We start from the raw sequence: 24,086 nt of genomic DNA, 5'->3' as shown, positions 1-24,086 counted from the left end.
CTTTAACACCACTGGGAGTGGTGGTGGTGGGGGGGGGGTGGGGGGATAAGCGAGCAGGTGACCACCAGTCTTATAATTGGCTATAAATAATGTAAAGGGCCAGAACCATTAATGGAGGTTAATGATTGAACACGACATTCTGGGGGGTATGGAGAAATCATGGAGCATTAATTCACTAGAAAGCCTGGCGGCCTTCCTGGCGTCACCGTCGCCCCCCTGCTGAGAAGGACATCGTCACCGTCGTCGGGGGGACACTCGTATCTTTGCGTTTCAACTTGTGAAACGCAATTGGTTTCACAGGTTTTTGATGTTTGCGATGCGACACGTTGCGTTGAGAGATCCGGTATGTTCACTCATTTTGAAACATTTTTAAAGCGATGGTGGTAATTTCTTCCATCTGTGGGTTTTTCTTTTTTTTATAAAAATTGAACCAATGAAAAGTATTAATAAGTAATAATAACTACGTTGGATCAAATGGGAACACGGGTTCTTTTGTTCCATTTCCTTTTAACACATTTTGGGGGCGGGTAGCCCTTTTGGTGTTTTAACTAAGCATTATGTTACACTTCAGCTATTGAAAAATAGCAGATCTACAAGCTCATAGCACGCCACCGAGTGGCGGGCGATGAGCTTGTAGGTCTGCAATTTTTTCAAAAAAATCGTGAAAATGCAGCACAAATCTTTGAATATATATTTTTTCAGAAGACTTTTTTTTTTTTTGACGGGTTAAAAATAAAGTATGGTTTTGGACATACAAGGTCTCCACAGGACAGTGACACAGAAATGCTGAAAGGCTATAGATTCCGCCGCGGAAGCAGGGGGTGTTTTTCCGTCGGTGGCTGCCAGTCCGGATGCGTGGGTCCGACGTCACGCAGCCGTTGCTTTGAGTCCCCACAGCTCAGGAAAACGAAGCGGGCAGCTGTCACAGAGATTGCCTTTATCTTCGCTGTAGCTACGGAAAATCTCCTGACAGCAGAGAAAGGGAAGGGGGTTCTTTCGCTGGCGGCGGCGGGACGTTCCGATATGCCAACATGGCGGGGTGGGTGGGTGGGTGGATGAGCCCACCACTCAGCAGTGGCGTAAAGTAACTAAGTACATTTACTTACGTGCTGTACTTAACCCATTTAGGCCTGACGTCGAAATAAATAAAGTCTTCTGAAAGAATATATTCAAAGATTTGTGCCGCATTTTCACGATTTTTCAAAAATAGCAGACCTACAAGTTCGTAGCACGCCACTCGGTGGAGCGCTATGAGCTTGTAGATCTGCTATGTTTCAATAGCTAAAGCATAACATAATGCTAACACCAAACCCGCCCAAAATGGGTTAAGCAAAATGTTGAGGTATTTGTACTTTACTCGAGTTATTTCCAATTTCCAATACATTTACTTCTAATTTCCAATACTTTTACTTCTAATTTCCAATACTTTTACTTCTAATTTCCAATACTTTTACTTCTACTTCTGCATCCTCGGAGCCAAAATCTTTACTTTTACTCCACTAGGCTCATTTTAAAACTTCAGCTACTATTAGTTACTTTGGAGATTTTAATTAGGAAAACATACATTAACCACTTCAATCCTGTATACATTTTGACCAATTTGAAAATCTACATTTGAAGATCTACAAGCTCACAATGCGTCACCACCACGCAACGCATTGTGAGCTTGTAGATCGGTCGATTTTCAAACGATGTCGTACACATTTTAAACTCGTGTGAAATGGGACATTCTGCAATATGAGTACTTCCACTTTTAGTACTTCAAGTACATTTTACACATTGCTGTATTTTATTTATACTTTTACTCAAGTACCCACCACTGCCACTCTGGGAGGGGCGGCTTCCATTGGGCCGTCATGACGTGGTGGTCAGAGGCCGCGGCAGGTGGTTGTGATTGTGATCAACAGAGTTTAAGCCCCAACAGGTTTTAAGCCGTGACAGCAAAGTTCCAAAACCCGATGATTACGAAAGATGATCGCAGGCCTTTGAAGTATTATAGTGCTCATGATCTCACACAATGCACGCACGCACGCACACGCACACACACACACACACACACACACACACACACACAGCTATTGAAAAATAGCAGATCTACAAGCTCATAGCACGCCACCGAGTGGCGCGCTACGAGCTTGTAGGTCTGCTATTTTTGAAAAATCGAAGAACGACGGACAGAAAAATAGCTTTTTCAGAAAACTCAGAAAATGTTCAGACATTTTTAGAACCTGATCTCAGGTCAAAATGGGTTAAAACTTCAAAGCTATGACTATATATCGACAGTACCTCAGGTCAGCAGGTCTAAATGGGCTGGAATATCAATTCCACAACATTACACCAGAGGGTTACTGGTAATTACTTCTGCCACAACTATTACTATTGCTTGTACTATGCCGCAGCCGTGCCGTCGGTAAAATAAAATGATAAACACAGCACATACAGAGATGCAATTTGCAATGACAGTTCAGTTGAGAAAGGTTTGGCGGAGCCTGTGTTGTGGTGGTTGCTGCTATAGCACACAGCCGTCAGCCACACACCCACCACAGGCACACACACACACACACCACCGCCTCCCAACAGCTCTGGAGGAATGAAGTCTAATAATGTGAAGAAAGTCAGAAGTGGCAAGTGTGAAGTGGGCTCTCCCGAGTCCCGACTGCGCTGAGATGCGGATGCTGCTGCTAGGGCTTAAAGTGTCAGAAACATTTTTTGCACTACTTTCTCCCAAATTAATTGTGTAATACAACTATAGTCTCACTGTGTCTACTTTTGGAGCTGTCAGAAGGACATCCCGAAACGCCGCCCATTCACCTCGGAAAGTGACGATTCAATAATGCGTGTCATGATCACGGGAATCTTTTGTCGGCCCCTCCCATAGGAATACATCCGAAAGTGGCTGTGGGAATTACCATATTAAACAGTCTACTACATAACATAACTACAGGGGGGGGGCCTAGTGTGTGATAAGAAATGTCAGCTGTAATCATATTCCATCATATTCACATGATTTTGGAGAGAAATGAGACAGTAGAGGCCTGGAGCGGGGAGCTGTATGTGTGTCTGTGCGCAGGTGATGGTCGTTATTGATGCTCATTAATACATCAAGGAAGGCAATTATCTTTGCAATGTAGTTAAATAAAAATTGTGAAAAAAGCTTTGGGGGGGGGGAAGATAAATCATAAAAAAAAATAAAAAATAAACATTTGTCTGGAAAATCATTGTGTTGAAAATATCGTGAAAAATCGCATCGTGAACCTCATATCGTGATACGTATCGTATCGTGAGTTGAGTGTATCATTACATGCCTATTGCGTACTGATTACTGATGATTGCTGATTACGAACACATGCTAGTGCGCTGCTCACCTTGCGGACCCACATGGGCATGACGTGCGTGTTGGGCGAGCGGTGGTGCAGGTTGAGCACCACCACGCTGAGGATGACGGAGAAGGTGACCAGGATCATGGTGAACATGATGTACTGGATGATGATGGGCACGGCCAGGGACGTCTCGGGGACCTTGTCCGACAGCAGCAGCAGGAACACGGTGAGGGTGAGCAGCACGTTGATGGACAGGCCCATCTTCTCTCCTGGAAGGACACAGACACACATGGACGTCCCATGTTGTCACCGTCATGACATTTTACTTTACCGTTAACGAATATATTCGTACCCCCCAGCTGCTATGGGACGTTATCTGCTAGGTACGTATATTCTACAAGCTTGTAGGTCAGCTATTTTTGAAAAATTGTTCAGCATTTGAGCCACGGACCACCATTTGATGAGATTTAGACGTGCTGACCCGCCAAACTAAAGAATTCTGTTATCGTTGGATAGGATTTTGTCCACAATTCCATTCTCTAATTATGTGGACTTCTTGTAAATTAAGTAATGTCCTCAAAAGTTAAAGAACTAATGAGGGTCCATTAGGTTCAAACTCTCCATCATTTCCAGTATCTGGGGACCACATGGAACCCCCTCAAGGACCACTGATGGCCACCGGACCACTGGTTTGAAAACCACTGTTCTAACACATGCGCACATTCATCCTGCCTTCTCTCTCTCTCTCTCACACACACACACACACACACACACACACACACACACACACACACGCACGCACGCACGCACACCCTCTCCCCCTTGAGTAACAAAAGAGGACACCCGGTGTGATCTCCACAGTTTGGGGGCGTGGAACTGTGGATCACACCGAAAGTAAGCAAGAGTGATTATGAGAACAGGGTCTCATTACACAGAGGGCGGGGGGGGGGGCTAAACCTTTGTTCACATGAAATCCAGAACGGGAACGATTTGTAATATATATGGCCATGGCACAGCGCCAACGATGAGTCGCACTCTTCGAGACAGCGGTCGGCCGTGTAATTGTCCAATAATGACCGTAATCTCTCCTCGTCTGCGATCCCGCCGTGCACATGTTTAGTATCGATTTGGCATGAATAGGAACCGAGAAGAAATGTGTGCTATAGTGGAGTCAGTAGATAAATGTCAACGCAATGGTGGCACACACACACACACACACACACTCTCTTTAATGGCCTTGGTTTGTTTATCTCAAGATAAGACAAGAGACACAGACACAAGAGAGAGAGAGAGAGACACACACACACACACCCCGTCTGTCCCAGTCAGCACCTGGTCAGTATATACCTGCATCGGGGGGCAGGTAGAAGTTGAAGATGGCGATGACGGTGATGAGGAGGCAGGGGATGATGATGTTGAAGATGTAGTAGAGGGGCTTCCTCTCGATGATCAGGTAGAAGATCATGTCCTCGAAGTTGTCGTGGCTCAGGGACTTCCTGCTGGGCATGTGTTTGATGATCCACTCGCCACTCTCTGGGGGAAGAGACATGCGGCAGAGTTGATTTCGTCGACCAATAATATGATAAAAAAAATGTTCGTCGACTACCTTATCCCATTCTGGACGGGAACCCCTTTTCGTGTTTTAACTAAGCATTATGTTATACTTTAGCTATTGAAAAATAGCAGATCTACAGGCGCACTACGAGCTTGTAGATCTGCTATTTTTGAAAAATCTTAAAAATGCGGCACAGAGCTCTTTCAGAGCGAACCCTAAATGGATTATTTCACTGACAAAACTAAATGTATAAACTAAATGAAAACTAAGCGATGATGACTAAAACTGAGACTATACCGGTAAATATATTGACAATTTCGTCAAATAAAAACTAGACTAAAAGGTTAGGAAGGCACTAGTGGACAAGAGATCCAGTACAAGTCATTTTACGCTTGGTTGCAAATATTTAATTGAAAAACGTTCGCTGTGAAAGAAAATATATTCAAAGATTTGCGTCACATTTTCACGATTTTTGTAGAGTTTGTAGATCTGCTATTTTTCTAAGTTTCAAATAATGGTTCAAATAATGGTTTAACAGTGGTTAAAAGCTAAGGTGACACAGATGCGTCCTCAGGTCTGAATGGGTTCCAACTGCCCCCCTCTCCCTCCTCCTCCTCCACCCACCGCTGTAGCCGTCGTCCAGGAGGATCTCTTTGATCTCCTTGCCCTTGGCGTCCAGCGTGTACTTCAGCTCGATCTCCGTGGCGTCGTACGTGTAGGAGCGGAACTGCATGGTGCAGTTCTGCCAGTCGAACGGGAAGTACGTCACCTGGACAGCGAGGGAGGGGAGAAGAGGGCAAAGGTCAAGGCTGTGAGCAGGGGTTATCGGCCGCCATGCTGCTGGCTTGTGGTAGACATTTTTGTACAAACTACAAATGGAACCAAATGGACCCGTAGAGTTAAGGGAAATTGAGCCCCTATTCATTACAATGGAGGGGGTGGAGCGAAGCGGGGCGTTTCCTCATCCGCTGTGTTGTTGGGATCGGTACTTGGGAATATTTTTGAACACTTTTCATGACAAGCAACTCAGCAGTCGCCACAGTGGCTCTTCAAAGGTAACTTAAAACACGCCAGTGAAACCTGAAACACGATTGTTTGATCCCCGGCATTAAAACTGTTAAGGGGGTCCTTGCAAATAAAACATTTGAGAACCATAATGCCATAGTGTCGTAGTAAATAAGTGACATGCAGTACATATTTTGAAGAAAACCTGGAGAAAGTCATTCAGTAATTGGCTCTTATGACCAAAATAAGAACATTATAATGTGGTGTGTAAAACTGAAAATCTAGAATGTATATGGACATGATGATGACGAGAAGTACCTTACTCACATTCATCAATATCCCTATTGTAGAAATACTACAAAGTACAAGTTCGGAATTCAAAATGTACTTTGAGTGCAAAAGTATTGGCATCAAAATATTCTTCATGTACCAAATGTAAAAGTACTCGTTATGCGGAAATGTCCCATTTCACGTTTTTCAAACTGTAATTTGTGGAAATAGCAGATCTACAAGCTCACAATGCTTGTAAATGGGCTATTTTCAAATAGCCAAAGTATATACTGAGGTGAGGTGAGGTGAGGCGGTTAATGTTTTGTAATAATAATCTAAATCTACAAAGTAACTAGTAACTAAAGTATACAATTATACAAATAATTTCAGTGGAATAAAAGTACAATATTTCCCTCTGAGGTGTAGTGGAGCAGAAGTATTGCAAATTGGAAATACACCAGTAAAGTAGACAGTAGTTGAGTATTTTCCACCACTGGGTAAAGGTGCTGCAGTGATTGTGATGATGCGTTGTGATGTGTAGTATTCCATACTAGGGTGGGGTAGACACCAGTAAAGGTAGACACCCTAGTATTGTATACTAGTGTAGGGTAGGCATTCCATATTTCCATTGTTCCCAACTTGCATCGTTTCCAAGTAGGCCGGTGGCCGACGGGCACAGGTCAATGATAGAATGACACATCCAACGTTTATACAATGGCGTTGGACTGGAAGGAATGGACAGCTAGTTTCTGCTTTCACTCGATATATTTCGTAATATTTTCGAATTTCTGTGTCATTGAATTGCCCTTATATTTCTTGTTAGTTTTTTATGTACTGTATGTACAGCTTTGTAAAGCCGTTTGTGAGAAGTGCTATATTACGTTTATATATATATCATAATCATATTACATATGTTTACAGCTGCTACGTACGAAAGCTACAAAAAAGTTGAGCTGGTTTCAACTTCAGCAACAAAGCATAAATATGCCGTGTTACCGTGTAGCTTTGTATCTGCTAGTGTTAACGCAGCATTATACTGTGGTACATCCGTGTGTGTGATGCGATGGTGTGTGTGTGTGTGTACCTGGACGCCACAGGAGCTGAGGTACAAGGCAGGGGGTGTCCAGGTCACCCTGCCGTTGCTGTAAGCCTGAACATGGACTTGCAGAGCCACGTGAAAGATACCGTCATTACTGCAGACAGACAGACCGACAGATTAGTGCATGGTAAAATCTACAGTACGCAATTAAATTGTGGATCCACTTTTCCCCATGTTATCGACATCACTAGTGTCCTTTTACTATACTGTAGCCTACAGGCAGTTACAGTAGCCCTCAATGTTCCGTTTCCCTTGATGTTTTTAATTGTGTGACGTTTAAATCATTTGATGTTTCTTTGAGATTCTGTGGAATGTACAGTAAAGTGCATTATAAATTAAATCCATTATTATTAATAATATGGTCACAGTTCTATGGCAGTGGTTCTCAAAGTGTCGTCCGGGGACCCACCAGGGGTCCTTGAGGTTGTTCCACGGGCCCTCAGCTAAATCAGTTAATAAGAGCCTCACATTCTGTTTAAACCACTTCAACCTCTGAAAATAGCAGATATACAGGCTCAGGCTTTTATTGAGGGGCGCTCCTATGCACAGCTTTGTCTGTTCGCGTGAACACAAACACGATGATTTGATTGGCTGATCACCCCATAGCGATGATTTGATTGGCTGAGCAAAATACATATTGAGGATAAAAGTGAGGGCAGAAAAGTGAAGTGGCCGGCATGACATAATGTGATGATTTGATTGGCTGAGCAGTGAGCACGGAATGTGATGTATGATGAGGTATGATGATAAGAGCGCCCCTCATTTCACACGAGTGTGAACTTTTTTTCCTAATCGATTAGTCAATTAGTTTAGTCAATTAGTTTGATTTAACAATATTGTACAGTATGTATGCATCCACTGTACTGTACTGTACTGTACTGTACTGTACTGTACTGTACTGTACTGTACTGTACTGTACTGTACGTAACTACGTAAGTAGCAATAACAGCTATAGTAACATAACAAGAAGGAATCTCTGCCTATTTCACAGGCCAGAGAACGAGAGCCTAGCGCAGCCGGCGCTAATGTCATGGCGAGGCTGACGTCTTGTAGCCATTAAACTCAAGGAGAATGCAATACACAGACAGAGACATCACGCCAATTAGACACGTGAATGTCGCCGCCTGTCAGCGTGAGGCAGGTCATCTGGCAATTATGTCTCTGGTGTGGCTCGGAGAGGAGAAGAGTGTCCTCAAACCCCTCTGCCTAAACTCTCTCTGTCCCTGTGAAGGTGCTGGGCGAGATTAAGGAAAATAGGAAATGACAAACATTGATCATAATGAAAAGGGCAGTGTGTGTGTGTGTGTGTGTGTGTGTGTGTGTGTGTGTGTGTGTGTGTGTGTGTGTGTGTGTGCGCCCGCGCGCCTGCCCGGGACAGCTGAGCAGTGCCATGCGTTCCGTTATTGAAGAGTCATGCTGCTTAATTGCCTATAAAGCATTGACGAGCAGAGCACTGGGGATATTTACAGCACGGCTAATGGGAGCCTCGACAATGAGCAAGGCAACGGCTGTCGGGTGGAAACCTTGGATGTCCAACAACCGTTGCTTGTCAGGAAACGGAGAAAAGAACCAGTGTTCCAAAACGGATCCAAAGTATAAATTAGCTTAAATGAAATAGCTTGTGACTAAATGATACATCTATTATTTATTGGTTGAATATGTATGAGACCCGGCAAACACTGAACAACTTTCACTTGATCTCCATATCTCAATATTTCAAAATGAACGCCCCATTCTTAAGTTAGCAGGGCTTTCATTTTGAAATATGGATATATGGTTTCTGCCCGACATTAACGAAGGGTGTGTGTGTGTGTGTGTGTGTGTGTGTGTGTCTGTGTGTGGCAGAGAGAGAGAGAGACAGAGAGACAGAGAGAGAATACATTCACATCGTTATAAAAAAGGGGGGCACTCGATAAGTGCATTCACCTGGTCACTGAATAATAATGGCCCAAAGCAGAGACTATAATCGAAGCCAGAGAGTATCCTAACTAGTTTAAGTGCTGTTATATAGCTTTTCCAATGTACGAGTGTCACGCTGTGCTGTGCATACAGTATTCTTGTGGGTGTACTTTGTGTGCAGAGCAGTAGCACTGCTCTGGCTCTCTTGTTGGCAATAATGGCTGAGCAGTTGCAGTATCGCTTTTCCTCTAAGGTTCTCTACTGTCTCTGTCAAATAGTACGACTTGGAATAACTTGGCACAGAATTTAGCTGGTCATGGGCCAGTGGAGTTTTGTCTGTTAAAGTTTTACCCCCAAGTTTTCTTTTTTTGAGTGGTGCAACCACTCCAAGGAACAGCAATGTCTGTGTGTGTTCACCTATGTGTTCACCTATGTGTTGGGGGGGGGGGGGGGGGGGGGGGGAGTTGCACCACTCAGTTCACACGGGTGTGATTTTTATTTTTCATTGCCTCCAATGGTCACTGCCAACAAAAGTAATTATAGTTTAGCATTTTTCGTTTTTATTTCATTTCTACTTGCTTGTTTTCAATTACAGTTGAGTTTGAATTAGTTATGAGGGTTTGCTCATTTAGTTTAGTTAGTATCTTTCTCAAAAGGCTTACTTTTGCTTGACGATTTATTAGCTTAGCTTTTAATTTTAAGTACAGCAATTAAGGTGTCTTTTGGAACCAACGGTTGGTGTTGTGGCCCATAAGTCAGGAGCCAACAGCATCTGTTGTTTCCGTAAGCGTGAGCGTGAGCTTGACGTTCCAAGCACACCCCCTGGACATGATGCAGGTGTGACACGCTCCAACCATTAGTGCCGACTGCCAAGCAGGGAGGCATTGGGTACCATTTTATAGTCTTCGATATGACTCAACTGGGGTTTTGAACCCTGAACTCCCAGTCTCAGGGTGGACACTAACCACAAGGCCACGGAGCTCGTAGATATTGTATTGCTATATGGGGGGTATTTGCAAAGGACAAGACTCAAAAATGGAATATAAACTCAACAAAAGATCTTAAAACACCAATAATTGTCTCCACCAGGCCGAAGGCTTGGGGAGGGAGTATGTTTTGCACTCCGTGTGTGTGTGAGTCCGTCCGTCCATCTGTTACCAGCTAATCTCTGGCACCGTTAACTCGGTCGTGCCAAATTTTGCACGCACACTCCCTGGATGCCAACGATGAACCTCTTCCCCAAAGTTTGTGTTGGCACCGTTCGTTTTACATCACCATTACATTACACTTTCCTAATAGGCTGAGGAATATATCCCACCCTTTTCACATTGGCCTGTCATAGCACCACCAACAGGTGGATTTTTGCAAAACACATTTTTGGAACAAAATGCCTCAAATCATCCAATTGCCATCCAAGCCATAAGAAGAAATGGCACCCTTTTCACATGGGCCAATTATAGCGCCACCAGGAGGCAACAACCTAACCTGACCTGCCCTGGTGGAGACCTGTGCCCCGAGGGGTTTGTTTTGTTCTCATTTGAAAAGAATTTTCCACCCAAAATACGGTAGGCGTATGGCATAAATTAAATTCACAAAGACTAAATCCAAGTAAAGACATCTCTATGGTTTTAATGTGTTTTAGTTAGTACTGTCAACACACATTACAGTTTCAGTTAGTTACCGTTTTTCTCTCTGCAAAGCCTCATTTGGATTTTCAGTTACTCAGTAACGGAAATGAGTAAATGACAAATCCAGTATTCCTATTTCCTTATTTGGTTACAGTTAATTAACAGTGATAACCTTGCTGCCACTGTAGTGGAGGGGAGATGGGGAGACGGCCCCATGCGTGCTGTGATCCACATGGAGTCCACTGACAGTGAGAAGTCCCACTGATCAACAGTCCAATTAACACACCTTCTGCCGACAGGTGTGTTAATTGGAGGCACCACTGCCGAGATGGAACCCGGGCCTCTGTGGTGGTGTTGGGGGGTGGGGTGGGGGGGGGGGGGGATTGTACATCTATGCAGTGCTGGACACCAACTACGTGCTTTACTTGAGTATTGTACTGAAGTAAAAAAAACAAACATTTAGTATGTTTTTGCAAGCACATGGCTTTTCACTTTGCAATGTTGTACTTTTGACACTGCACTTCTAGGATGGCACTCCAGGAACGCAAGCTTTCACAAATATATTATGAATTAACACTTAAGCCCTATTTAAAATTGTATTTATTTTGTTTTGTAATTATTTTGGAAAGTGTTGGAAAATGCACATGTTAATGAAGCAATGCATTGATATATGCATCGCCTTCCCCTGCTAACTTTTCCAATTCACTTTGTTTTCAGTTTACATGCAGTGGAAAATACTAGTCAATGGCAACAAACAAACAAGATTCTGAATTAGGTTGAATTGAAATAGGCTTGCCAACATAAGGGTTTCCCTAGCCCCCATGCAGTGCCCCCACACAAGTGGAAAAACACACACACACAAACATGACCCCAAACATCAAAGGGCGCAAATTCACTTTCAGCAGTTTGAGGAGAGTGCGAGAGTGTGAATGTCAGCCGCAGTGTGTTTCCACTACAGTACTTACTTATTGAGGAGAACAATGTCTGGCTGCCAAACCTTCGTAGAGGGAATACGTAACACCTCAATTCCATCGTTCTCCTTAGGTGTCCACGACAATCGGTGGTCTGTCCATTCCTGCCAGGATCAGTGACATGGGTCAGTGTGTTTGTGTGTACTTTGCATTACTATGCTTGTGAGGGCGACATGTCCCCACAAGTATAGTAGTGTTTGAGAAATAAGACATTGTGAGGACCATTTATCTGGTCCTTGTTGTTTTATGGTTAAAAATGATTTGGGGAGACAGGCGTACAATTAGGAATAGGAACCCTAACATATAGGTTTGGGTTAGGATTTAGAGATGAGGGTTGAGATTCAGAGATCAGGTTTAGTGGTTGGGGTAAAAGTTTTCCCCATTTTATACTTAGTTAGCCGATCTACAAGCTCACAAAGTGTCTCGCCGTGCAAGCTTGTAGATCCGCAATTCTTCAGCCATTTTTTCTGCCATTGTCAATGCAGTCCTAAAATGTTTTATATGTCCACACAAGTATAGCAATGTGTGTGTCTGGTCTAGTGTTTACTGTAGATATAGCTACTCCAGTCCTGACCTATTTGAGTGGGAGAGTTACTCTTAAAGCTGCAATCCGTAGGTTTTTATACTGTGCGTCCAACATGCGTGTGAGAGAGGTCCGACTTCTACTGCTCGTCCCAAGATGGAATCCCTGCTTGCTCAGGGGAGACACTGTACAGATGAGATATAGACCAAGTAGTACTGCCTGAAGCATAATGAGCTTTAAGCGGCGCTACTTGTCGACCAGTAAGTGTCCTTTACCTGACTGTATCAATGGAAGAGTGGGTTCCGGATTGCAGCTTTAATGCAGTGAAAAGGATAGAAAATGGAGCAAAAAAACAACAAACAAAGAAAACACAGCGTGCAGTGGAGCGGGACAAAACAGAAAAGAGACAGAAGGCGAAAACCTTTCCATTTACAAAAACGTAAACAATTTGTCATTTCATCAATTTATTTCTAATTTCGCTTGCCATTCGTTACCGCGGGGGGACAATATCCGCGCGCGCGGTCGCTCATGCATAATATCGACTTCCATTAGCATAATTTCTCATTCCGCATCATACGCCGCGCATTACGATTAGGAGGCGCGGGGGTGCTCTCGCTCGGCGAGCAATTTGTTTGGAGTGGGTTTTCACGGCACTTTGCTCGTGTGTGAGCTCCAAGCAGATGAGTCGGGGGGGGGGGGGGGTCGCACGCTGATAAACACAGGGGGAGGGGGGGGGGGGGTCGCACGCTGATAAACACATCGCCGTCAGTGCCACGGGAGGTCACGCTCAAGTTGCCCGAGACGACGCGAGCGGAGAAACTGCTCGCGTTCGCGGCGCATGTGTAATGATTAGGCCCGGTGATTGATGTATTGTTCACAGGTGGTAAATAATATTTAATTTGAGCGCTCCATCATGTTCCATGAGTCACTTCGTTCTATGTGTGTGTGTTGTTTTGCCGTGAGTCATTCCCTTTTCATTTGTATATACGGCGGTGTCTCCACCGGCGCACAACTTAGAATTGTTACGAAATGAATCCATTTTGGGGCGGGAAACCCTTTTGGTGTTAGCATTATGTTATGCTTTAGCTATTTAAAAATAGCAGATGTACAAGCTCATAGCGCGGCACTCGGTGCCGCGCTATGAGCTTGTACATCTTGTAAGGTCTGCTATTTTTGAAAAATCGAAGAACGACTGACATAGAAACATAGCTTTTTCAGAAAACCGTCAGGATTTAGAAGACATTTTGATATCTGATCTCAGGTCAGACTGGGTTAAGCACGATGGGCTAAGTACGACTGTGCGATGATGTCGTGCGCATTGTGAGATGCCGCTTGGAAATTGAGTAAAAAAAAAAAGTGGTTAATCAAATTAATCAATTTAGTCCATTAGAAAAAAGATCCATTTGAATTGTTTCAAGTCAATTTGTCGATTTATAAGGAAAAACTAATTAAAAAACTTGTTTTTGGTTACAAATGGTTATAAATATCGGTTTTGATATATCAGTTAATTGCCCAGCCCTAATTGTGAACAACGGAGCATGCATTTGGTTAGGGGCTTTTCCCCGGTCTTAATGGTAACCTCTCAATGAAAATGAATGACTAGTAGTCAGTCGCTTCCAGTGTGAAAATACCGTTAGGATGACAAGCAAACCGGGTAACAGCACTAGCCTTGCACAGCGATACGAACATCACTGCGTGGGCAATATGCATCGCAAATTAAAGGCAGGTGAAGGCTGGCTATGCTGCAGCAAGCATGCAGTAACAGGAGGCACCACTGTGAGACGACAAACACAAACACACTTACCATATTCATGACAACAAAAGTGCTCATCTCTTCACTTTTCATGTTCTAAAAAAGGGGAAATAATGCGGTGCATAAATGTCAGAATTTGCATACATTTGATAATAATAAGACCACACATTAGCATCAATAAAAGAACAATAACAAAAAAGGGTATTATTTATAAAAAGTATAAAAAAGCCTAGCCTCGGAAACACAGACTTTTTTATTTCCAGGGAGAAAAAAAGTCTGGGTCCGAGTCCACTTCAATTTGGCATAGAGTAGCGCAAACGTCGATCACTCTCTGCTGATTTCTGATCGTCTGCACTTTTGTTAAATTGACGCACACGCACACCCGTACACACACACACACTCCTCTCTCTCTTTCTGTCGCTCTAATTAATTAGTCTCATGTCCAGCAGCTGCGCACAGTTTCTCCCGGCGGATCCTGCCGGGAGCTGCCTATGCCATAGAAAGCATAGGTGAGTTCCAGGCTATAAAAAGCCAAACAAATGGAAAGAAGTGGAACTATAATTAGGGATTAGGGATTCCAGAAATGAGAAGGACACAGGTCCTAAACAGACCAAGAGTCAAAATAATGAAAGTTCCTTTTATTATTCTACCACAGACCCAATGTGAATGGAGACCGTGTCCATCTTTCTAAAACTGTTCTTTTGGATATAGTCCCATCAGGTACAAGGTCTCTTTAGTGCCGTTAACCCATTTAGGCTTGACGTCGAAATTTATAAAATGTCTTCTGAAAGAATATTATATTCAAAGATTTGTGCAACATTTTCACGATTTTTCAAAAATAGCAGACTTACAAGCTCATAGCGCGCCACTCGGTGGCGCGCTATGAGCTTGTAGATCTGCTATTTTTCAATAGCTAAAGTATAACATAATGCTTAGTTAAAACACCAAAACGGGTTCCTGTTTGGAATGGGTTAATCTCTTGATTTCTCTCTTACGAGTATGAGAACGTAATACGAAGATAAAGTCCCTCTCACAGCAGTTTCCGTATAGAGCAACTAAATGTCTCCTTGAGGATACTGTGTGGTGCATCTGTCCAAGGGCACTCTGGCATTAGAAGAACATTCACTCATGCGTTTTATCCTTTCTGGAAGGATTACAGTGACGTTCCCCCCCCCACACACCCATCTATACGCTGTGAAAACATCAACCTCAATTGATAGACCTTTTTTTTTTGTCTAGGTGCAGTGAATATACTGCTAGCCTATACTGTGCCTTCAGTTGTGATTGCTTTTAAAGGGCGAGTTCATGGACTCTTTTTCTTTGCACTGGATTCATATCGTTAATATTGCGAGAAGGATGTCGAAATCGGACTGACATGACTCTCAGCAACGTGTTCCGTCTCGAGAGTGCCCTCTCTTTAAGCACTGAAAAATTATGTAATGAACTTGAAAACGTAAAACGTGAAATGCTGATGAGAGATAGAGAGAGAGAGAGAGAGAGAGAGAGAGAGAGAGACAGACAGAACACACCAGAAAGTGTCACAGACTTCCATGTGTCCTCTCACGATATGATTCAGATTAAAAATTGCCCTTTACTTTGAACCATGACAGGCTTAACCTTTTGGAATCACACATTCCCAGATAAAAGGTGTTACAACTTGAGATCACCACAGCTGTGGCGTGTGTGCGTGGCACATGCACGTGTGTGTGTGCATTACTATACTTGTAAGTACCAAATGTAACAAAACAAGTGTAGTGGAACTTGAGAAATAGACACTTTTCCTGGCCCCCCACAAGAGAAAACTTTATTTTTATTTGAGTTAGATTTATAATTAGGAAAAGATTCAGATTTGGGTTGGGAATGGATAGGACTGGATGTTTAAAGGTTAGATTTAGGGGGTTGGAGTTGTGCCTTATACTTATACCAGTGTCACGCACAGAAAACAGATCTATAAGATCACAACACATTGTGTGCGTCCGTGCATGCTTTGTATGGGGTAAGGGTCTGGTTGGTATGATTGACTGTCCAAGGGGGTGCATTACTCCTCTGAAGCAGACCTGCTATTTTAAAACCCAGAGAGGAATGTCGGGCAGACAGCTGGTAGAGAGAGAGACAGAGAGACAGAGAGAGAGAGAGAGAGAGAGACACACACACAGAGACAGATAGAGAGAGAGAGAGAGAGAGAGAGAGAGAGAGAGACAGAGACAGAGAGAGATGTGAAAGAGGACTATAAGCCACGTTCCCACCCCACCCCACCCCACCCTAGCAGCTGATACTTCCTGTAATATGGACCAGAAGAACATTGCCATGATGAGTAATACTATAGTGACGTTGCTACAGCGTGTGTCTGTGAGAATGCTAACAGCAACACTGTGGTGTTGGGGGGGGGGGGGGGGGGGGGATTTGAGCTTCCAAGTGGGTCAGCTTTCAAGATCGTTCCACTCCAGAAGTCAGGAACCCATGTGGCTGAATACCCCTCAAGTGTGACTGACCTTGATGGGAGGTTTAAGGGGATAGAGGGGGAAAGGGAGCGAGAGAGTGCATGTGCACATCCCAATTCTGCGGCCATAGGTGAATATCTGGCATGAATAGGCAAACCGTCACCCACAGCAGTGGTTTTCAATAAATATGTTCACGATTTTTCAAAAATAGCAGACCTAAATACACTTCTCCCCAGACCTTCCGGTGTACTCATACGCTTTCCTCCATCTCCAGTCATTTCTGTCCTCAATATTGTTCATTTCCCAGTGTTGTTGTCGCCATATACTTTTTATTTATTTTATTTCCTTGTTGTTTTGTTTTTTTGGTGTGAATTACTTGTAAATTCATGTGTTGTTTGTGTATATGAATGTATAATGTAATGTGAAAGTATGAAACAGCTGAGGTTGTGAAAAAAAAAAAAAAAAAAGTCTAAACTTAAATAAAAACAAAGAAAAAAGAAAAGAAAATAGCAGACCTACAAGCTCGGACCTACCGAGTGGCGCGCTATGAGCTTGTAGATCTGCTATTTTTCAATAGCTTAATTATAACATGTTTAAAACACCATAATATATTTGAATATTTGGCATGAATAGGCAAACAGTCACCCACAGCAGTGGTTTTCAAACCAGTGGTCCTGGGACCACCAGTGGTCCTTGAGGGGGTTCCAGGTGGTCCCCAGACATATGATGGAGAGTCTGTAACCAAATGGACCCTTATAGATCTTTAACTCTTGAGAGCGTAACATGCAACCAAATACGGGTCCATTTGGTTTCATGTTACGCTCTCAAGAGTTACATTATTGTTACTACACAGTCTACACAATTAGAGAATGTAGAAGAATTGTTATTTTGATTGTTTGCCTGTTATCTCTCCTAATGGTACCAACATCAATACAGTACGGAATTGTGGACAAAATCTTATCCAACGACAACAAAATATTAAAAGTCTTGGGTCTGAGAGACTGTATATTCAGCAAAGAGATGTAGTGTAAAAGGGAAAAATAGGCGCTAGGGGTACCAAGGATAGACCCCTGGGGGACCCAGTAGGCCTATGTAGGGTTCAGATTTAGGGCCCCGTCTTGCCCTTTACTATTTTGAAATTTGAAAAACATTTAAAAATAGTTTGCATCGACACGCTGTGAGCTTGTAGATCGGCTATTTGAACAATTTTTTTTCAGTCTTCATTTCAGTTTTCTTTTTTTTTTTCAAAATAGTCAAAAATGGCAAGATAGGGCCCTGTGGTTTGAGCCCAACTTGCTCATCAGCAGAAATCAATGCCATCAAGCAGAGATCTACATTTACTAATACATAGCCTACTTTCTTCACAACTTGACGAATGCAATGCTTTTTTCGCTCTCTGTCTCAGCCAGGCAGTCCCGACTCCTATTCCTGTCCCACCTGCAGCTCGTGCTAATTTAAAAATACAGATTCCCTTTCACACCATTATATATTTGGCATTTGAGCCACGGACCACCATTTGATGACATTTAGCCTCTAATAATATGTATATATATATATCGTTGGACAGGATTTTGTCCACAATTCAAATGTATTGATGTTGGTACCATTAGGCAAAAGTTGATCAAAATAACAATTTGGGCCACCTTTTACACGAGAACGGACGTGTTCACATGTTTTTAATCGACCCTTTAGACGAGAAACTCACACTCTATGAAAACGCTATAATGTGCATGTCACTATAGGTGGCAGTAAGGGACTGCCAGATAGACCAGTCAGTCACCCATGTACAAGAAGAATAACCAGGTAGCTCCCCCCCTTCGAGACCACAACAGAGGGGCGCATCTCTGCCTGCTTTCTAACCGCATCGAGTGACAGACGGGCTGACAGGCAGCCCAGAGGCATGTACTGAAGGCAGAGCGTGCCACGGGATGGTTAATATTTTATACATACGTTATATAAATGCTGCTGCCGCCTATCACAAGGCTTTTTTATTTACATCATGGTTTTACATTCACCATCGCTGATGAGCGGCGCTTTGTAGGCGAGGAGGGAGCGCTCGCTCATTGTAGGAACTCCAAATATTATATAACGTATGGCTCTGCATCAATGTAATAAACATATGCGTTGTGAGCCATGATGTCACAAGTTTTGCGGATTCACTGTTTTGCCCGTTTACATGGAGACACGGGAGGAAACAGCGTTTTCAAAGATTTCCACTTTGGAAGGTGTTTTCACTTTGTTGCGTTTTCACCCCCCGAAAACACCGTTCTCGTCTAAAGGGACGCCAGCAAACGATACTTTATTTTGGCGTTTTCTATGAACACCGTTCTCGTGTATAAGGGGTCCAAATGGACCCGTAATTGGGTCCATTTGGTTCCATTTGTACACTCTCAGAGTTATGTGGGGTCGGTAGCCTAATGCATAACAAACGAACAGAGTCGTAGAAATTAAAACGTTTAAAGGTCTTGTCTTGCTCTTGCATTCGAGAACTTTTGCATGCAGTATCTGTACTGCATCTCTCGGCCACTCAGATCCTCTGACCAAGGTCAATAGCACAAGTGAAAGTTCATCTGTCAAATTTGTACTCCCACAGTGAAGCCCGTTCCAGTTCTGGAACAGGCCTCACTGTTGGATAATCAGAGTGTGTGAAGGGCTTTAGCCTTCTCGCCTTCCCTGCAAAGGGGGCTCTCGTTTGTATATACAGTATCAACTGAATATTTATAGTACTGTATGTTTTATGTGTTGTTTATATATGCGTCCCGTGCAGCACTTTCTATAACTTTGTTTTGAAAACGTCCGATGTACAGAATATAAAATATTACTGACTCACGCTTAGTTGTACTGGGGAGATGTCACGCACTGGAAAAAAAGCTGATCTACAAGCTTTTTTTGTTTTGCATTTTCAGCTATTTACAATGTTGTCCTAACACAGTACAGGAATATAAACGTGTGTGTGCATTTGTGTGTGCGTTTGTGCGTGCGTGCGTTTTTACTTTATTCGTTTATTTGGTCGGGACAGTGTATATTGATGAACAATACATTAAAAATGCAGTGTAAATATACCAGATTTAGCAAGACTTGCTAATTTCCATCTGCAGTCCCCAGACATCAAACATCAAACAATACAAACAGGACTGACATACAGGACATAGCATACAATACTTAGTACATTTCAAACGTAATAAGACTAGTAAGAATAAGAAATAAGAAAAGTATTAGATAAAACTATTATTAGGGTAGGTTTACTCTAATAATCACTCTAACGTTTGTGCGTGTGTGCGTGCGTCCTTACCAGGCCGACAAAGGAGGAGAGGATCATGCCCACGCGGACCGGCACCCTGTGCGCGGTGGTGGGCGCCGGACGCACCTTGTAGTTGTAGTTGGCGAAGAGCTTCTTCATCAGAGTGTTCTCTCCCTCCGATGAGTCTGCGGGCACAGGGACACACAGTCATGCTTTAGGAATACTGTGTCTCTGTCACGGTTTGCAGGTGTTGGGACCAAAGTGCAGGAAACTCAGACAAAGGCAGGACAAGAAGATCACATAAACTTGACTTAATGGTAAATGACATACGATAACAGAAGTACATACAATGAACATAAAACCTGACACTAACTTAAGATCCAGCACTGAACAAACACAAGGCAGAGTTTAAATAGTCACTGGAGCTCATCACCCAACCTGGCTCAGCTGGTCCCCACACTCAGGGCAATCAGAGTCAGAGGAGCAGGACGTGGGAGAGACAGAGGAAACTCATGGTCAAACGGAGGGGCTCAGGACGTCACGTGACCATGACAGTCTCCTCATAGTCTCATACAAGCTCATTCGTGCCACACTATGAGCTTGTGTGTGTGTGTGTGTGTGTGTGTGTGTGGTCCTAGTGTATGCATTCAATTCGTCAACAATAGGATGGTAGACAGTGTATAGGGCTGGGCGATATGACTTCAAATAATTTCAAACTAGCCTCGATGATTTATGAACGAAAATGAAAATAGCCCAGATATATTAAAAAAACTGGCCAAATCCGGCACTAGCTGGATTTTTAAATGTTTTTGTAGCGGTATTTGTGGTGGTGGAGGTTTTATTGGGCAGCCTGGAGGGAGTGTCCATTAATTATCAGGGGATGTTGACCGAGGTCATCTCATTTGTTCATTTTCTCACCACCACAGAATGGATGCGGCTGCGAAATACTAAATAGCAAAATACTGTTGGGCCGTGTCACAGTTTATAATTTAACTTGACGATTAATTGTCACACAAGTAATTGCCATTTAACAATTTAATTGAGTTTTTTGCATTGAACACTGGAACGTTATAATTTGTATTTCTCTTTGCCTATTAGGCTTCGAAATTACAAATTGCATTATTGCACAGGGATTGGGAAGATATTACAAATAACTTAAATAGGCTATAAGAAAAATATTTTTGCGCCAGGTCCGTATATATACGTACCCCGCCACTAGGGGACCTTATCAGCCAGGTCTGTATTATATACAGACCCCAACGTATACTCCGTGTATAAAATGGTTGGGGTCTGTATATATACAGACCCCAACGTATACTCTGTGTATATAATGGTTGAGCCCACTGACAGCTTTTAACATTGGTCCTGTTGCTATGGCAACGCCCCGTCACCACCAGCTATGGGACGTAAAATCTGATCACCGTTTACCTCGGCTACAAACAGGTTTTTCAAACCTCCATAAGTCGGAAGACGCAGACGCTTCTGGCGACCGGTAAATAGTGTGTGCTTGTGCCAATGATACTAAAGTGTGTGTGCCGAGTGTGTGTGTGTGTGTGTGTGTGTGTGTGTGTGTGTGTGTGTGTGTGTGTGTGTGTGTGTGTGTGTGTGTGTGTGTGTGTGTGGCGGTCAAACTCTCTCTCTTAAAGTGAGCGTATGGTGGCACTGGGAACTTAATAAATGCCAGCCCAACACCTAGTCAGAAGAGAAAGAATTAATGATTTTTACAGATCTACAAGAAAAAAGCAGATCTACAAGATTACAACAGGTCACCAAGTGATGTTTTGTAAGCCCGTAGATCTGCTATTTCTGCTATTTCTGGGGGGGAAATTAAAATGTATGGACATTTTTCAACGTGGAAACGATTGACAATTACCGTATGCAAAAAAATAATAATAATTGATTAGATCTAGCACACTGTATGTCATGTACTGTACACGGATGACCAGAAACAGGACCCTGTCCAGACAGAATGCTGCCATTAACTGTGCGTTTCCCTTCTTCCCATGTAGGAAGGTTGGAAGCATTTCTATAACGCAGCATTCATCACGCCTGGCACAGCGCTGGCCCCTCCGGGATCAGGCCTGACAGGAATAAATGACAGCCATCACCCGGGAAGGCACCTCCATTATTTAGGCCATGCGACGACGCATTGGTGGACGGACGAGGGAGGTGGTTCGCTATAACAGGCTGAAACCTTTGATTATTTTCCTAGAGATAATTAGTATGTATTTGTTTATTCGTATTACTTTAATCAAGAAGTGCTTTTTTGATCAATTGAACAATTTGATCAAAATCGCTGTGAGCTTGTAGATCAGCTATTTTTGGGAGAGAAAGAGATTGTGTAGAGGGAAAAAAGGAGGAGGCCAAGTATAGATTCCCAGTAGATTAAGTTAGAAATGCATGCAAGCAACAGCACCCTGATGCCAAGGAGGCACGATATCTGCATAAAGGCAGTTGAGTCAGGTGACAGTCAGTACTCAGCAATAACTTATTATCGAATAATTATTATCAACCCCACCATGGTCCTGTCTGGAAATGAGAAAACTGTCTGGTCTGGGAGAATTGCACTCGTTAAAGTGTGCGTGCGTGCGTGCCACTTAATTGTTGTCATTGCACTGTCTCTATTTGTCATTGCACTCCCATTTGTTGACTAGGCTAGGACCCCCCCACTCAGAAGATAAGATTTGTGTGCAAAATTATAAAAGACCATTCCATCACTTTTCAAAAGAGTTCACTGTTCACAGCAGATATGCAAGCTCGCAGCACGGCACGAAGTGGAGCTTGCACATCTACTATTTTTGAATAAGTAAGTAAAGTCTTGCCTGAATAGCCAACACTAAAATGCTAAATGACACTGATGCTTTCCTGGTTTTAATGGGTTAACCGTTAAACCCTCTAGACTTCTACCACTTTTTCCATCTACACTACAGTATGACAAATCTCTTACCAAAAATAGCTGATCTACACACTCACAATGTGTCATGAGCTTGTAGATCTAATTTCTTTTGCCAATGTTCCTCAAAGATTAATACGGATGCTGCAATGCAAGGTTTTATGCTCCATCTATACTTTGTCATACAACAAATAGTGTGTGTCAATCACACCTGTGTGAAGTGAGCGGTGGAACTATACTGTAATTGTTATACTGTACTGAACTCCTGTACAGACAGAGAGTGTAACTGGTACCCAAAAAACTCAGCTTCCCATCATGCATCTGTGCAGTGTGTGAAGCTCAACAGCGCCACTTTCTCACCTGTTTGTACCATAAACAGACAGACATAGGGGCCTAACAGTAGAGACAAAGGGACACACAAAGCTACATGATGGAGACAGTGTGCCCACTACTCAAAAAGGAAGAAAACTAGAAAAAGTGCCCCTCGGGGCACAGGTTTCCACCAGGGCAGGGCAGGTTGTGGCCTCCTGGTGGTGCTATAATAGGCCCATGTGAAAAGGGTGCCATTTCTTCCTATGCCTTGGATGGCAATTGGATGAATTGAGGCATTTTGTTAAAAAAATGTGTTTTGCAAAAATCCACCTAATGGTGGTGCTATAACAGGCCTATAACATGTGAAAAAGTGAAAAATATTCCTCAGCCTAGTAGGAAGTCTGTGAAAGATTTCACGTAAATTGCACGCTGCGTTCATGATTTGAGGCTTTTTGTTCAAATCACGCACGCACACGGACAGAGTACAAAACATACAAACTCTCATACTGCAGGTCAGGGTCAGGTCAGGGGTTTCAGGGTACCCGGCAAAATGTTTTTAACCCTATACATACAGCATACATTGGTCCTGGATCCTGTAGGGGGGTCCCTGACTTAGCACCAAACATTCTCAGATGGGGGTCCGTGACCAAATACAATTTGATGGTCCTTGACATGTAAGAGTCTGAGAACCAGTGCTGTAGGTAGCAAATCATGAATGAGGTGGTGGTGAGACTCCATCCCCCTCAGCTGTCCTGACTTCCTTATTTGGGTTATTTTGGGGTCTTTCTGAGCCTTAATAGAGGGTATGCACATGACATCATTGTACCTGGAAGTTATGCGGGAACGCCCACTGAGTGGCAAAAAACTACTTTCTGGCCTTGACAGCCCATTCATCCAAACAGAAAAGTCCTGTCTGATTGCATTAAACAATGTTAAACTCACCAACATTGCAGCTGTACGAAAAGCTTGAATTATCCTCTTTCTATCTGCAAAGTTTTTGTTTCATAAAAATCCACCATAGAAACGTTATGAGCTACTTTCTGTCAAGAAATGCCAGAGTCAGAGTTTGGAAGTGCTTGTTTTCAATAACACAACATTTTGCTGCCTCCTGCATTATGTGACGCTTCCAAACTCCAACACTCCATGCTGCTCAATGTTTTGCCACACAGATGAGGG

General features: G+C 43.2%; 1 protein-coding gene across 1 annotated transcript in view; it reads right to left on the bottom strand.

Annotated features, from left to right (window-relative positions):
* Nucleotides 1-24,086, bottom strand: part of chrnb1 (cholinergic receptor, nicotinic, beta 1 (muscle)) — a 45,762-nt gene that overhangs the window by 18,434 nt on the left and 3,242 nt on the right. Inside the window, exons 2-8 of the mRNA XM_083789206.1 lie at nt 19,757-19,890; nt 14,075-14,119; nt 11,742-11,851; nt 7,235-7,343; nt 5,500-5,644; nt 4,668-4,853; nt 3,366-3,589 (exon numbers count right to left, since the gene is read on the bottom strand). Of these exons, the coding sequence (XP_083645332.1) occupies nt 3,366-3,589; nt 4,668-4,853; nt 5,500-5,644; nt 7,235-7,343; nt 11,742-11,851; nt 14,075-14,119; nt 19,757-19,890 (953 nt within the window). The remainder of the gene's footprint in view (nt 1-3,365; nt 3,590-4,667; nt 4,854-5,499; nt 5,645-7,234; nt 7,344-11,741; nt 11,852-14,074; nt 14,120-19,756; nt 19,891-24,086) is intronic.

The sequence above is a fragment of the Protomyctophum parallelum genome (genome assembly GCF_964188405.1).
Source record: "Protomyctophum parallelum genome assembly, chromosome: 18".
Taxonomy (NCBI): domain Eukaryota; kingdom Metazoa; phylum Chordata; class Actinopteri; order Myctophiformes; family Myctophidae; genus Protomyctophum; species Protomyctophum parallelum.
The sequence above is the reverse complement of the archived record's forward strand: the minus strand, read 5'-3'. Positions and strand labels throughout refer to the sequence as shown.